Source organism: Centroberyx gerrardi, chromosome 6 (genome assembly GCF_048128805.1).
Source record: "Centroberyx gerrardi isolate f3 chromosome 6, fCenGer3.hap1.cur.20231027, whole genome shotgun sequence".
NCBI lineage: Eukaryota > Metazoa > Chordata > Actinopteri > Beryciformes > Berycidae > Centroberyx > Centroberyx gerrardi.
This window is the reverse complement of record NC_136002.1, coordinates 6,718,827-6,735,498: the sequence shown is the minus strand read 5'-3', so window position 1 is coordinate 6,735,498 and position 16,672 is coordinate 6,718,827. Positions and strand designations below refer to the sequence as shown.

Here is a 16,672-nt window from a genome sequence, read left to right as displayed (position 1 = left end):
GCTATGTGAATAACTCATGTGTTTGTTATATTGTTGTGCACCTATTCCACAGGTTGAGCTCAGGCTGGAGATGAAGTGTTCTCCCTATGAGCCGAGTGCCTTAAATACACCACACAGCAGCATCACTTGACATGTGCAATAAAATCCATGTATTTATGAACTAGTGACATCTGCCTAGCACCTTAGAAAAGCCTTTTTACTGACTAACTTAATATGGCTTGGATTTATTCTGTAAATGCATGCTTGAATAAAGAAAATTACTGATTTATTTGTCCCTTTCTCCTTATGAATGTGCAACTGTGTTACATTTGTATTCAACTCTATTCTCCAGTCAACCAAACAGTCAAAGTAACATGTCATAGTATCTTTATTAAGCATCAATTGTTTCCTCTCTGTGTCCTGGTTGAGGGCGCAGGGAGACTAAAGTCAGTACTGTATTGTCCACAAAAGTTTTCTTTAAAAATACAATTATTTGAGATATACATTAACAACATCATATTGGAACAGCGAGTGTCTTTTACAAGCAGTTAGAAGAGAAAAAGACAAACCAAACAACAGAAATCAATTTACAGTGTTCAGAGATATGGGCCCTAGTGTTGAAAAATGAGGCGTTTGCAAAGTCTGGATGCGGCCTCTCGTCAACACGAGGGCCGTCGATGCTAGTGTTTGATGAACTGATGCTGACCAAATGAAAGAAAAGGACATAAACCATTTACAACATGACAATCTGTTTCTTCCTTCCTGTGATGGGGCGGTAATCTGAACATCTATTTCATTACCCATATCAAAACAGCAGATCCTGCCATCAGTCTTTAACCCATCAACTAATGGGTTAAGCTCCCATAGTCAGTCTTTGAGCAGAAAGCCTTTCATCACCAAAGGAAATCTGTTCTCAGTAAATGAAAGTAATGAGTGGAAGAGCTTTAAATTCTAGTCAACCTAAATAGGAAAAGAGGGACTTGAATCCTGATTGTACTGTAGCATCGTCAATAACCCTGTAAATCCCTGATGACCATGTGTGACAGGAGTTTTATAGGATTTTATAGTCAGGGTTAGACCCATATATTGTTTGGCAATACTGGCCATTGACTAAAAATTGATCAGCCAGTCAATGTCATCCACTTCTGATATAATGATGATAGAAGTTCAGTTACATAAAAATAGTCTGCACATTTTATTCATTTAATTGTTCAAGAACACATTTTGCAAATTAATTCTTAATTTTAACACCTAATGTATTCCAGAGTTTCCCCTACCACTGAATAGGTTGGGTGGGTCACTCTGCCTTGAAGAGCTGCTCACCCATCTAATAGAATTCAATTAGTCTGGGTTTTAATGGAGAGTTTTAGTGTCCCATGATGGTCTGAATGCTGTTTCAGAGGACTTTCCACCCTGACAAGAATAACATTCTGGGGGAAAAACTGAATCCTTGTAATTTTTGGGGGGATTTCTTCAGTGTGAGAATGTTCAAATTTAAAAATAGTGAATATTAGTATTGAATATTAACATTTGTATTACTATCAGCAACCTCTAAAATATTGGTATTGACCATCAAAAATCTATATCAGTCTAACCTTAATTATAATATCATGTGAACTCAATGTCTTGGGATAAGAACTTTATGTGGAACAATCATGGTACTGTGAGAAGCCCTGCTGTCACTCATGTTAGCAACATCATCTGTGGGAAACAGATTCCCATCCATACTTGTGTGTAACATTATACGACCTGACAGCGCAAAATAATGCAATTGAGATTTGCATGCACTTCATATGAAATGGGTGCTTGACATGTTCCAGTCTGTGATTTCAAGGGAACAAAACGACTACTCGATGGGCAGAAAGAAACGTAAACAACCATTTACAGTGACAAATAGATAAAAACATCGCTACAAATATAAATATACACTACGTGATCAAAAAACTGGAATGTGACTACCATTTTGAAATCAGGAATTCCGACATTGTAATGCTCGTTTTTTTTCCACTTACAATAAGGCAAGCGTTAGTCTAATGATAACTATGAGATATTAGCCATTACCTATTTACAAGGACGCTACATGAGTCGAATCCAGCCGTTGTGAAGCGTGCTCTCTCCGGGAAAAAAAATAAAAATCAGAACTTACAAAAATGGTTCGTTTCATTGAAAGACAATGTTTTTCAAAACCACAAGTTGTGCAATTCAGTGCAGTGGCGAGAGCGTTGAGGAGTCCTTGGGACACAGATGTGAAGGAAAGTTAGGGGAGCTCAGAATAGAGTTGAATCAAAGCGATAAAAAAAAACAAGATGCAGGATGGAAGGAATGAAAAAGAGGCATCCAGAGCTTTACAGCGTGAATGAGCGTGCGTGAGCAGTCATGAGAAAACTCTACAAAGGCTTCGTGAGTGTGTCCTTCTCTCTTTAAGGCTTTTTGAAGAAAAACAACACACCGCCTCCGATCTCCGATTCACCCACAATCCAGCTGGGAAACGACTTCGACACGCCAGCATTTTAGTGCTACATAAACATTTTCTTCCTAGTACCTGTTCAGTACCTAAGTGCCTTTCTGGTAAGACCGAACCCAATTTTGCACCACAAAAAATCTTTTTTTTTTTCTCTTTTATTATTACAGACGAAAATTAAATCTCGCAAGGCATCAGAGTCTTGGGTTTTCACCATCAGTGCTGCGTGTGGTATCTATCTACGCGACTAAGGATTCCTAAAGAGAGTAATAAATATCTAGGAGGTGGTGAGACTGGACTAGTTTGTTTTTTTGTTTCTATCGAGATAAAGAAAAAGTCGGTGGAGGCTCCGACCGTTACGCGTTGGTTACCGGCCAGCGCTGGCACGAAGAGCCCCGCCCAGTGATAACCTACCGATGTAAAACCTCCTGAGAGTGATTTAAGGCCAACTAGTGAAAGAGAGAAAGAGAAAATCAGAGAGAGACAGAGAAAGAAAAACAAGGAACAGAGAGACAAAGCGGATCTCTTTGATCAGCGTGAGTCGTTTTAAGCAGACTATCTCAGCTACTGTACACATAATGCTAGAGTATATACAGATGCTGTGGTTCTGTTTTTTGTAAATGTTACAATGACATATTAATATGCAGTTAGTGGGCCACAGTAAAGCGCTAGATGAGCGAGTGAGAAGCTTTTGCTTTTTTTGAATGGCAGGTCGGCGATCATGTTACAGTGCAAGTATAATTAAAAAAAAAAAAAAGACCTTTGCAAATCTGAAATATTGAATGTAAACACTAATATCAATATCATTCCTCCCATAGGAGAAAACATTATGATGCATGCATGCGTACACACACACACACACACACACACACATACACACACACAGATCATTGTGCTTAGGATTCTCTTCTGCTTCGGATCAGAGCTAGGAGTCAAAATCAGTCACACGCACTTTCATGTAAGACTGACGGTTAGTGAATTGAAAGCAGGATTCGTTATGAGCTACCAAAGGAATTTGGAGAGCTAAGCTATCTACATCATACACACACACACACACACACACACGCACACACACATTCACCAAAAAGTAAGCCTGGTTGCAGAGTCCAGGCGTGATGGGCAGATATACAGAGGGGTTTCCATGACAGTGGAAGAGTGGGCGGAGGACAGGGACCCTGTAGTGGGCGGGGCCGATCAGCGCGGAGAGAAGCCTGTTGCTAAGCTACAGCCAACCACCTGCGTCATGTCCCAGATCTGTGGAGACAGACAGCCAATGACAGCGTTAGAACAGACAGGCCCGGTGCACAGCTGCATTTCTGGATTCCGCATTATTGGAGAGAACATTAATGACAGCTGTGGATTTGCTACAGCACATATTCAGTCAGTTACAGAACACTTTGTTGCTATGTGACAATATTTTCACCACCTGACACTTCCAGGATGTCTTCAAGTATCATCAAGCTAGATTTAAGACTTTTTAAAGGAACAGTTCACCCAAAAATGAAAATTCTGAAATAAAAAAAAATCCTGGAATAGTTCACCCAAAAATAAATTTTCATTTTTCATTTTTGGGTGAACCATTCCTTTAAGACCTTTTTAATGGTAGTTAAATGAAATAGAAGACCAACTTTGCAATTGAAATAAACATGAAAATACTGGATACTATTATTTGAGAGTTTTTCAGGACCGCCTGTTAACTTAAAAATGGAAAACTGAATCTGTGATGACAAGACATGACAGCAGACTGTGAAAAAAAATACTGATACTTTAACTGTGTTTGACAGTGACTCATCACTTATCAGGTATGAATGAGCTGGTGCTGACCTTGACAATGCGGTCGCTGCCACAAGTGACCATCAGGCCTCTGGACGGGTCCATGTCCATGTGGGCGATGTTGTGTTTCCCCTCGTGGAACGTGGCCAAGGGTGTCCGACTGCACCACACACACACACACACACACACACACACACACACACACAAAATGACAGCATTTCTTCAGTGTTGCCCTCACCATTTACACTGACAACAAAAGAAGTGACCAATGAATTACAAACAATTTTGAGAATCCCTTTACTCACTCTTCTTCCTTGATGGTGTCAAAGCAGGCGTCACACACCCTCACCGGGAACTCGAAGCCCATGAGGGGGTAGGTGGAGCGTTTAGAACTACATTTCCCACACACAGCCTTGCCGCACTTCCTGCAGTGATGCTGCACAGAGGAAACACACCCATACATTAGCCTGACTGATGGGGTGAGGGATAATAAAGGTGCATTGTGTGCAAATTATTTCACAACCATAATAAAAGCTAATGGATATAAATCTGAGGAATGCATATTGCACACACGGTTAGTTTTATGGAATGAAATTTTTTGACTGGGATTTTTTGTTGCTGCTGTTTGATCCTCTAGCCTATGTTATGTAGCCTATTTTAATCATGTATGTATGACCATTGTTATACAATGGTCAGTGCATAAATAGATCAAATGAATACATAAACACAATAAATGCACTTATTCCTGTAACTGTAATAATAATAATAATAGGCCAATGAATGACTACTCGGTACTTGTATCGGTTCAGAAAAACCGGTATCTGTGCATCCCTACTAAGGATGTGTATTAGACCCTCCTACCTGTCTGAGCCCCAGGGTCTTAGTGTCCCACATCTGCTTGATGTTCCAGAAGAAAGGCTGCTCGCACTTCTGACACGAGTCGCTGTCTAACCACTGGGGAGCCTACAGTACAGAAACACACAATTCAAGGCCTCTGATACACAGGCAACAATGATGCAATGGAGATGAGAAAAGTCACTTTCCTCTATATTCAATCAGCAGTGATGTTCTACCACAGCTTGAAAATGACCGATGCTAAAGGCAAGGTGAAATTAAAAGAACACCACAATATAGCCAAATTTCCAAGCCAAGCCCAGATAGAATTGATGTTTTATAAAAATTAAAAAAAATATATAGAGATAACAAATAGAAGGAAATTTTTGTTTTACCCCCGCAGGCCGCACTAAAACCATAACCGAGACCAAAACAGGGACAGATTTAGAACCAGAACCAAAAATACCCCAAAGCACCACTGCTACAGAGGAGAAATTGTAATTTGTCACATATTATAACCCACTGATATCCACACTGATGTTATCCTGTTAGCTAATCCTCAGCACCACTGAAGGCAGCAATGCCCTTCGCCATTATCTCAAAACGTTTTCTTTTGTCTGCACCTGGCACTCCGCATATTACGAACAAGTGATTTCACTCTGTTTTCATCAGCGAAGGGCAGCGGTGATTCAGCTCCTTGGTGTCCATAGAAACAGGAGCATAACCTAAACTGTAGAAATCTGCACACATTGCCTGATGCTTTGATCATGTAGATGTATTACACATGCCTTTTGGCAGACATTTTATCAAAAAGCAGTTGTACCATGAGCGTATACATTTTTTTAAGCATGGGTGACCCCAGTGGGAATCGAACCCCTAACCCTAACAGTGCAAGTGCCATGCTGAACTACATGAACTACAGGACCACTATTAGCAGTACTGATGATTATTCTTTCCAATAGATTTGGGAACTAATTTGTAGATCTGTGTGTCTGATTTGCATCAATGTACAAGGACAGTACCTTCAAATGCTGCACTCTCTATGGTAGCAAATAAAGCACCTATGCTACTTTAAATATTATACACTATACTGAGTGAGTATGAAGGCAAACACATTAGGGGTCAAAAAAAGAGACAAAAATCTGAAGTAACATAATAGCTAAATATTTTTGAAAAAAGCCTATTTCTAGTACATTTTCTATGACAATATATCAAAAACTAACTCTTCAGGTGAAATTAATATTAGTACTTATTGATTCTAAAGGTAACTTTACTGACCCTGAATTTCTCCTCGCTTGCCCCCCTCCACAGTGAGGTCAGAGGTCAGAATCAGCTATAGAACAGAAGCTCTGGAGCAGGTAGGGATTCAGTGTCTTGTGTGTGTGTATATGATGTAGCATAACGATACACACCTCTTCTCTGGTTGTGTCCATGTTCCACACTGTGATGCCTCCGTCGGCTGAGCAGGACATCAGCTGCCTGGTCAGCTGGAGGTAGCGCACCGCCTGGACGCGCTCGCTGGGGGAGTCAATGAATATTAAACAGTTAATAATATCACTTCTTTCAAACATAGAGTTTACAAAATGCTTTAACAACCAAGCAAACATGCTCATAAAATGAATTAAAACTAGTAAAAACAAGAAGAACACACACACACACACAGACACACACACACACACAGGTTACTACAGTGTCCCCCTTACTGGCTTTCAAATGGTATGTATAACTAATTATTTTCAATTTTGGAAATGTTATACATATTATACATATATGCATATATAACATATATATATACACAGTATACAGTATATATTATCATTTAGCACATATTTTCAAACAAATAATGTATCATCGCTGTATGGTTTGAATTACTTTGTAGGGTTTTTGAAAATTTATTTTGTATAGTGCTTTGGCAATATTGTCTCTCATAAACCGTCATGCCAATAAAGTCCTTGAATTAATCTATCACATAAAAGCAAGTCTATAAAAATACGTTTTAATAAGTGATTTATAAAGAGGAGGGAAGGAGGAGAGGGAGAGGAAAACACAGAAAGCAAAGAGAGGAGAGACACCAGGAGAGACACGGAGGATTGAACAGAGATGAGAGGAGTCGGTGAAAACAGGATTTAGGGCCCGTCAGAGAATTGTAACTGTCACACAACTCATTTTTCAGAGTGTCTGTGTGCCAAAAACTCTGCAAATCCTGATATAATGAGAGTGCAACAGGATCTACGGAGGCTCGGTCTGACACGCATCAGTGTGCATGGCTTGGGCTGATGATTCCTGTAACAGGGGGAGCCCAGCAGGTGGTGAAATATGTATGAAGACAGAAGAGTAGAGATAAAAACAGAGAGTCGATCTCTAGGGACAGCTGTTACTGACACTACTGAGACCTGCTTTTGACAAGAGAGAGAGGGAGAGAACGACAGATGGATGGGTAGAAAGACAGTGATCTGAAAAGAGAGAGTATTGCCGGTGTTTTCTCTATGAGAAATCTGTGGTAGAGAAAGATCGAAGCGGCAGCTTTTTACGAGCTTGTTGTGATTACATTAACTACACATCTGATTTATTATTTCCATATATAATTTAATCTCATGCCTTTTCATAACAGCCACTCTTCTGCCCTTACTCGTTAAACCACCCAACCCGCCAGTACAAACACAGGGGAAGGACACAGCGCCTACACATACACAGTGCTGCAGGACTTACTGGTGTCCCTGCAGCAGTAGCGTTCGTCCCTTGCGGCCCCCGATGTCCCACATGATGACGCTGTGGTCCGAGGCCCCCGAGAACAGCAGCCTCTGGATGGGGTCCCACCACAGGGACCCTATACTACCTGGAGGGGACAGAGGGGTGGGAGGGGGGGGGATCACAGACACAGAAGGGAAGGGGATAGTTTAACACGTGTTACATGTGTTATACCTGTTGCAAGAGGCTGTAGTGAGGGGCAGCTATGTTCCAACCCGCTGGCTCCACCCAGTGCCTGCTGGGAGAACTACAGGCAGCTCCAGACTGACAGCGTAAACCTGGAGCTGGCTGCGCAGGTTAGCTGGAGCTCAAACAAGATGATGACGCCCCCTTTCCATTCGGCATTAAAGCATAACTCCGACCTTTTCCACCTGGACCCTATTTTCACATCATTTTCCACCATACGATCTCGTCAACTGCTTCAGTGTAGAACTACTTCCGTCTTGCTTGGCAGGGTGTGCAGCACATATAACAACTACTTGAACACCAAACTTTATTGCATTGATCCAATAAGGAATCGCACATTAATCAAACGGGTGTCAGGCAGCACAGACAATAACACACGTCAAAAATGGATTGTCAGGATGATTGTGGATGGGGAACAACTGAGAGGTGTTTACTGTCAATTTGAAAGGACATTAATATTGAAAGAGGAAGTGACATGCACAGCAATGTGTGTTTTGGAAAGGGAAAGAAAAATCTGATTTCAATGGGCAGCCTGGAGACGCATTTTAACGTTAGGTGAAAATCCAGTTTGATCATATCTAGACACAGTCCGGATACAAGATGCATGTTAATGCGAGAAGGGAAAGGGGCCAAAAAGTTGCTGCCCTGGGGTGGCAGGAGAAAGACACTGGATGGATGCTGTCATGGATACTGGATTATGGAATTCTTGGCTTTTGGAGTTTGACTGGAGCCAGGCATTTTTGTTCCTTTCTTGCCCAGTGTTGTGAGACTGTCCACTGTCCACGGGATAAACTGCTTTCACCGGCCATTTATCGGTTTCGCAGTAAGTTATAAACCTACTGCATAACTCCCATAAGGCAACAAATTATTGTAATGATTACACTTGTATGTGAACTGTTCGCTGCCGGTCGCCGCCATTGTTGTTGTCGTTTTCTTGATTAGGCTCGTGACGTTGCAAAGAATTGTGGGAGCAAAGTGACCAGTGCCTGTTCACTTCGAAAACGACCGTTACATAAGGCCTTTTGAGGGGGCGAGTTTTACACACTTTGGATTGGAATGCCCTTCAATATGGCGGCGGTGGGCGTGGCCCTCATTATGTTCACTTTAAAGTGAAGAGCCCTACATTTTGAAATGCAGCCTGTGGCTAAAAAAGAAAATGCAAATTGAGTGTGTTTCCAACAGCTGGCCTGAAGCGGAAACATAATAATAGTCTGAACATATGTCAGAAAACACATCTATGAGAAAAAAATGGAAAGAATCTTTCACAAATTGATTAGTATTGAGGAAGTTGTTATTGTTCATTTGTGTCAGCTACTTTTGGCCATAGTTCATGCTGTCTGAAGATGAAACACAAAGAAATGCACTTGGCAATATTTGACTGCACCAACTAATGTCCATAGGACTGTCATACTGCTCACTGAAGAACAAGCACGATTTGTGGAAGATGATTTTCTCATGTGCTGTAAACCGTGATGATGGTGAGTGTACAGGTACAGAGGAGTGAGGTATCTCCTTCCCGACTGACTGACCTGCAGCAATAGTGCCATGGAAAAACGTCATATGGTCAGATGAGTCATCCTTCACCCTGTTCTCAACAAGAGGATGAGTACATGTGTGATGCGTGCCAAAGGAAGCCTACAAGCCTACAGGCAAGTGCTTGTTTCCCACGGTGAAGAGTCCTAGTGGATCTGTTGTGGTATGGGGCATTTTCCTGGCATGGTCTAGGCACACTGAACCCCTCAGAGGGTGAGGGAAATGCCAATAAATACAAAGTGATGAATACTGAGTGAGACGTTCATCCCATGGTGAAGCATTTCTATCCTGATGGGAGGATACTGATACTTTTTTTATGACAATGATCCCATCCAAAGGGCATGAGTGGTCACTGAATGGTTTGAGGAGCATGAAAACGATGCACGCCACATACCACAGCCGTCCCAGTTACTATATCTCAACCCAATGGAGAACTTATGGGAAATTCTAGAGTGGTGCATGAGACAGCATTTTCCATCAACTTCATCCAAACACCAAATGACAGAATTTCGTATGGAGCAAGGGTGTCACATCCCTCCAATAGAGCTCTAGACACTTAAAATATGTGTCAAGGCACATAAAGCTGTTCCCTTTATTTTTGCAGTTACCGATAGATCTCCTTAGGGTGGCGTATTCAGACTATTCCACTTTATTCAAACTGTGACTGCCTTTTTTACATGGAATGCAATGGCGTGTCAGCAAGGTGGACAGAAAGCGGCTGGCTTTGTAGGCAGAACAAAGAGCTTTTGAAAGTTGAAAAAAGCCAGTTAATCACAACAAAGGAGAGGTGCGGTTTCACAGTACCTAGGCAGGAAACAGTTTACAACAACAACATCAGAATGAAAACTGGGAAAGTACCAGTAGATATTAGTACCAGTAGATCATAAAGAGCCAGTATGTGGGAGTTTCTGCTAAGTGTCTAACAGTTTTACCCAGGTACAGTTTGCTGTTGCTGGTACAGTGGGAGCTTCTGCAGCCAGCTGTTGTGGAAACAAAGTGTGTGTCATGCAACCTACTTTTTCAAATCATCAGCACAAAATGCGGTTCAGGCGGCGCCTTCTCTACAAAAAAGTAGAGCAGTGTGAGCACACCCTTAGCAAAGCAACACATGTGACCTGGGCTCTTTCTCATACTGAGGGAGACAGAAAGTAGACCTCATTGATAAGATCTTGAAACTTATCTATCAGTGTCTACACCGCAGTAATGACTGTGTGGCCATATTTAGTTACTGCTTGTTCCGCTCAGGCCAACTGACCTGGTTATGTCATGTAGTCTCCAGTTGGCCTTTCATTTTCTTACATAATGAAGTTATGGGGAGGAATCTGGGTCATCTATCATATACTCCAACCACGCCTGCCTATCTGGCCATATTATCAGTGTGTGTGTCTGTGTGTGTGTGTGTGTGTGTGACTGTAACTGTCGGTAATTGTGCTGCTGCTCGCATGATCCACTTGTGCTGTGAGACAGTAAAGTAGTTCTTTCTGTGTGGATGATACAGTAACTGTGAGAATTAGCTTTGTCATACTTCAGTGCAAGTAGGTGTATATGCGAGTGTGTGTGTGTGTATGTGTGTGTGTGTGTGTGTGTGTGTGTGTGTGTGTCTGTACCTTCGTGGCCCTTCAGTGTAGTGATGGTGGAGTAGGTCTGCTTCTCCAGCTTCAGCAGGGTGATCTGTCCTGAGTAGTCGCCTACGAAGGCGTGCTGCGTCTCGTGATCGTATCTGAGCGTGGAGTCAAGGCTTAAACAGTAGCTGTTAACCGCTTGGCAGAGAGATACACCAGTACACTCACACACCCACCCACACACACAAACACACACACACAGTGAGTGAGTGACGGATACTGTAGGCAGGAGGCCCAGGAGGTGAAGTAGTGTCTTCCCAGCATGCTGCCACTCTGGGTGCACATCCAGCTCACACTCTTGTCATGGCCGGTGCTCACCACCCACTCGCTCTCCAGGGAAAACACCATGTCTGACACACGGTTCTGGTGGGCTGCAAAACACACACACACACACACACACACACACACACACACACGCACACGTACACACGTGTTAAATAGACACAAGTAATGTTGGATAAACATCAGACAAGATCACATCTGTTCCATGGGGCTTTTTATCCAGGCTGGCGTGGATGAGCTCAATCTAAAACTAATTTGCCCTTTCGATGTACTGATCCCATCAGAGGCACTGCTTAGTCTCGCAGTAATCCAGACTAAGTCAGGCCAAACCTTTCAAACATTTGGTACTCCCATCAGTATTAAAGGACCATCTTGGAAATCCCACTAAGGTGCACTTTTTTGTTTTGAATTACAAGACTCTTTTGATACACTGTGGAACCTTCGCCAACAACTAGGGTTCGACTCATATGGATTTTTGGGGTCGATACCAATACTGATATTTTTCGACTGAAGCTGCCAATAGTCTATATGTGTGCCGATTTTCAACATCTTTAGACTCAATCATTTTTATGCTCACAAAATTCCCAAACGTTGGAGGTATTCAGTGGTTCCCCACAGAATTGTATTCTTGTCAGGATGGAAAGGCCTCTGAGACCACGGATCCCACCAAAATTTCACATTAGAATCAGGGTTAAGGACTTCCCATAGACAACCAGTGTATTATTGATCAAGTCTACATTAAACATGTAATCAAACAATCATGCATCATATCCATCATATCAGTGGTTTGGTTTTTAATAAAAGGCCAATATTGGAAAGATATCAGCCTAACCCTACCGACAACTATATGGACTTGATTTTGAGGAGTGCAGACACCCTCCGCTGTTCGTTAAATGTAATGGTGAGACATGTTTTTCCTGAGTCATCTTTGGCTCTGCTGTTTGGTTTTGCTATGAGTGGAGTGGTGGAAACCAGATGCAGCCTTCCAATGGTGACATGTGGCATTTCCCCTCTACAGCAACAGGCTTTGCAGTTTTCCCCAAAGCTAGATTTTCCACCGATGAGAGCGGAGGCTAAGTGGCCGCTGATACAGTCAGAGGGTTTGTGTTCTCTGTATAATCGGCTAATAATGCCAATATGGCAGGATATGTAATCAAGATGTCATTTGACTGCAATGATCGCGACCTTCCCCCTTCATTAAACGGGTCTGGGTGTGTGTATGTAGTGAGAGAAACAGGAGGACAAAGCCAGAGGCTGTGTTGTGTGTGTGTGTGTGTGTGTGTGTGTGTGTTTTCTAGGACAGCGGCTTTAGGGCCTGGGTGACATGATGAGCCCTGACTTCCTGTGGGAGTCCACAGAGACACACTGGGGTTTGCCCCGAGGCATGCTGGGAGAGAGCAGCAGATGATTTCTCATGGGACTAGGAGGGGCTGCGGCTCTGACAATACACACGCCCGAAGAGCAATACTCATTCACACACACACACACACACACACACTGTAACACTGATCCTACTCACTCTAGAGATCTGCACAATCACAAGTACAATGCCATGCAACTCTAGTAAGGATAGCTGTGGTGACACGTCACCAATTAAAACCGGATTGTTGAATGAGTGTGTATTTACTGAAATGTGTTCCCCTTTTACTAAGACAGGAAAATCCTCCTCTTAGCTCTCACCTGGATATGTCTTGACATGGCTCATCTTGTTGAAATCTTCAGAGATGAGGAACTCCTAGAAGCCCAGAAAACAAAAGCAAAAGTTTCACATGACTACTTCATCCCTACTCTGCCAAATACGGGAAAACAAGGCTGATTAAGACTAGAATTGCAGGTTTTTTGAATTAGGCTATTTAAACACCAGAGGAGTGAGCCTGGGGGGAGTGGGAAATGTGAGGTCACATTTGGCTACAACTTGGCTCCACTCACCACAACAGCTCCATTGTCCTGGCCTATGAAGATGCGTCTGCTGTCATGGTGGTACGACATGCAAGAGCACGGAGCTAAACGAGAGAGAGGAAGAGATACGCACCATGAGCAGGGAAACATACACGTTCCATGTTAGAAATGGCTACACATGAACACATGACCATCCACACACACAACCGACGCCATTTTTTCAGAAGTATCAAGTACATTATTTAGTGCATCAGCTGATACAAGTACCGATCAAAGTTCTACTCAGTTTACAGTCATTCATACTGCCTAGTATTGACCTATGATACAGCAACAAGTGCATCAGTTGTGTTTATTTATTGATCACATTATGCACTGGATTGCAACCTTCAATCAAATAAATACTGATAAATGATAATAATAAAAAAAGAAAACAGGCTCCATAACGTTTTTTTTTACCCTGCTCAGACAGCTTTACTTGTCGATCCCAGTATGAATATTTGGGAGCTGGATTGGCTGGATTGATCCTGATACTGCAGATACTATTGGTGCACCTCTAATTATTCCAATCAGCATTTTTACATGCACCGGAACTGATACTGACACGAGGAACAAGAGCTGATTTTGACACTGCTCCCCCAATTGTACAAGAACATTCCACAGGAAACCCCACACAACCGCAAACACAAATACACAACACGCACACACACACACACACACACACACACACACCAATCATTTCCCCATCGAGACGATGCAATTCTACTTACAGGAGACTGTGTGATAGATGCTTGGCCAGTACTGACCGCTGTCTCTCTTCAGCCATACCCGGATGGTTCTGAGGAAGAAGTGTCACAATGTCACATTCAAAGCTTCAAAATACTCTTTCATGTCTTTTGTGAGTGGTAGAAGCATTGTTATCAAGATTCAAAGGGTGAAAGATGACTCATCAGACCATATTACTTGTATCCATTGCTCAAGGCTCCAGGTTTTGTGCGCCCAACACCAGGTTTTGCATCTGTGTGTGTTGGCCTTGGGCCTGGGATACAAGTGGTTTCTGAATGCCCAGCCTTAAATACCAGCCTTGTGAAGCTCACAATGTAAGCTACAGTTTCTACAGAGACTGTCACAGAGGTGTTGATTCACTTCTGTGGCAATTTTTGAGGCTGTAAAATAGTGATGTTTAGCAACTCTTCTGTTATGTGTCTGTCTATCCCTGTCAGTGAGCTTTGACTTGTATTTTTGTCTATTTAACCATTTGAAGTGATTTTAATTAAGTATGTTTTGACTTAAGTATTATGCTTTGCCACATTTTCAATTGTGTCCTACAAATTACAAATTGAGTAGGCTCTCCATAAGCATTGCATCAGAAACTGGACAACTTACAGTACCTGTGAGTGTGAGGGAGACAAGGCAAGGGAAAATGCGTGAATGCTACTAGATCCAAATCACCATGACCTTGATCCTTTTACATTTACAGCTTTAAAAGTACTGTTTGAGTATGTTGGTGAAGAAAAGATGGATGCTCTGTACAGAAACCACCACTTTATTTTGTTATCTATTTATTTTTAATTAAAATAACCTAGTTCAAACTCTCATCTTTTGTGCATTGCATGGGAAAGGTCATATGTAATAACATCCTTTTATTAAGAAACACTCAGTAAGTTTACTCTAACTACATTTTAAACAAGCAACTTTTTACTTTTTCTGAAGTAGTCAGTAAGTAGATAATATGTTATTTCTATGCTAGTACATTTTCAGCAAAGTAACAGCATAAGATAACATCAGAAGCGGCTGCAGTCCAGCTCCGTCTCGCCCAGGAACTAGAAACACTGCACACCCCACAACTTCCCTATTCACAATCAATGTGGGTCAGACCTGTAATGGAAACTGGCCATTTCTTCACACTTTGCCCTTCTCTTTAAACCAGGATATTGCTTCTTAACACTTGAAACCAAGCATGACGCATAATATCACTTACAACCAACCAACAAATGACTAAGATGAGTCAATATGACATACTGTAACACATTCACAGCTGGGATTATACCTGAACGAGACTAAGTGATGATGTCCAGAATGAGGTTCATCATGTCTTAGTTGCACTGCTGCCTTCAAGTGCTGCTGGAAATACTGTAATAACGAGTTAAACGCACATGAATTCCCCAGCATAGTGGCAGATGCAACTTGGTGGGAATTTTCTATGATACCCAAGTTGCCGAGATGTGACGTTTAGGGAGCTGAGATAATGGAAGCTGTGACTACAAATGCTGGTAAAAGTAGCGTAAATGTTATCATATGTTATTGTTAGACATTCTATGTAATAAACAGTATTGTTGCGGAATATTGTTAGTTGTTGTGCTGTTCAACTTTTATAATCACGTATTATACTACAACTGAATTAATGAAGACATCAATTACATGCCTGATCCATATTTTCTCCTCTTCAGTAGTAAAATAAAACAAGCCACTAAAACAACGCTTTTAGTTACAGGGTCCGTTTTTGTTATTACTTCCAACCACAAGCTGTTAAATGTGAGACAAATTGTCACGGCTTACATTTACAAAGATTACGAGGAGCACTTGGAAGCATCATATCATTTAGTTTGAGAAGGTAATGTTTACTATGAACTGTAGCTGGCTCAAAAACAACAAATTCACACATCATCCCATATAAATATCGGTAAGAACATATTAGCTAAACCCAAAGAAGGCAAATCAAATGTTAACGTCCCACACTGGTTACTATCAAGGTTAGTTGTTGGATCGGGGTATTTTATGGAACGGGCCCACTCTTGGCGAATGAAAATGTCTAGCCCTCCAATTTCCATCCCTGCAACCCTCTTACTTTACAGATATAGCTTTCCCCGAGAAAACATTAAGAATACAGAAATTTTGCTTCTTCTCATTTGCCACCAGTGCACTGACTCCATGAATTGAGTATATTGTCCAGCAAATAGACTGAGCCCTGGCCACTGCTGTCACGCTAACATTAGCTAGCTTGGCAAACTTACCGGTCCTCGCTGACCGTAATCACTCCGTCTTCTTTCGGTATCAAAACGGCTGCATTGACAGCGTCTGAATGTCCCTCGATCTTGTTCAGAAGAACCGGTCTAGAGGTTTGGGGCCTCGAATGAATCTCCGCCGCCATGGTTTTAACTAGCAAGCAATGTTTTCTTTCAGCTGTTTTTCCTCCTCACTCGCCAGTGAAGGAGGATCAGCTGACAACTAGGAGCTTCTGTCAGGATTACCGTAATGACTGGAGGAATATGTTTCCTACACTTGCTTGACTAGATATTTCCTTGTTGGTGACGTCACATTTCAGCAACCCAGAGAAATCGAGGTCCATCGCCAAACC

The 16,672-nt window shown here is 42.0% G+C and overlaps 1 protein-coding gene across 1 annotated transcript; it reads right to left on the bottom strand.

Moving 5' to 3' along the window:
* Positions 1 to 349: 349 nt before the first annotated feature.
* On the bottom strand, positions 350 to 16,502 carry wdfy1 (WD repeat and FYVE domain containing 1). Its single transcript, XM_071919643.2, has 12 exons — positions 16,329 to 16,502; positions 14,085 to 14,152; positions 13,348 to 13,421; positions 13,099 to 13,153; positions 11,357 to 11,507; positions 11,122 to 11,234; positions 7,757 to 7,883; positions 6,460 to 6,565; positions 5,075 to 5,176; positions 4,519 to 4,649; positions 4,265 to 4,373; positions 350 to 3,694 (listed from the first exon to the last, which is right to left on the bottom strand). Exons 1-12 carry the CDS (start codon positions 16,463 to 16,465, stop codon positions 3,635 to 3,637), a joined length of 1,233 nt encoding a protein of 410 aa, XP_071775744.1. The 5' UTR covers positions 16,466 to 16,502; the 3' UTR covers positions 350 to 3,634.
* Between the last annotated feature and the right edge of the window lie 170 nt (positions 16,503 to 16,672).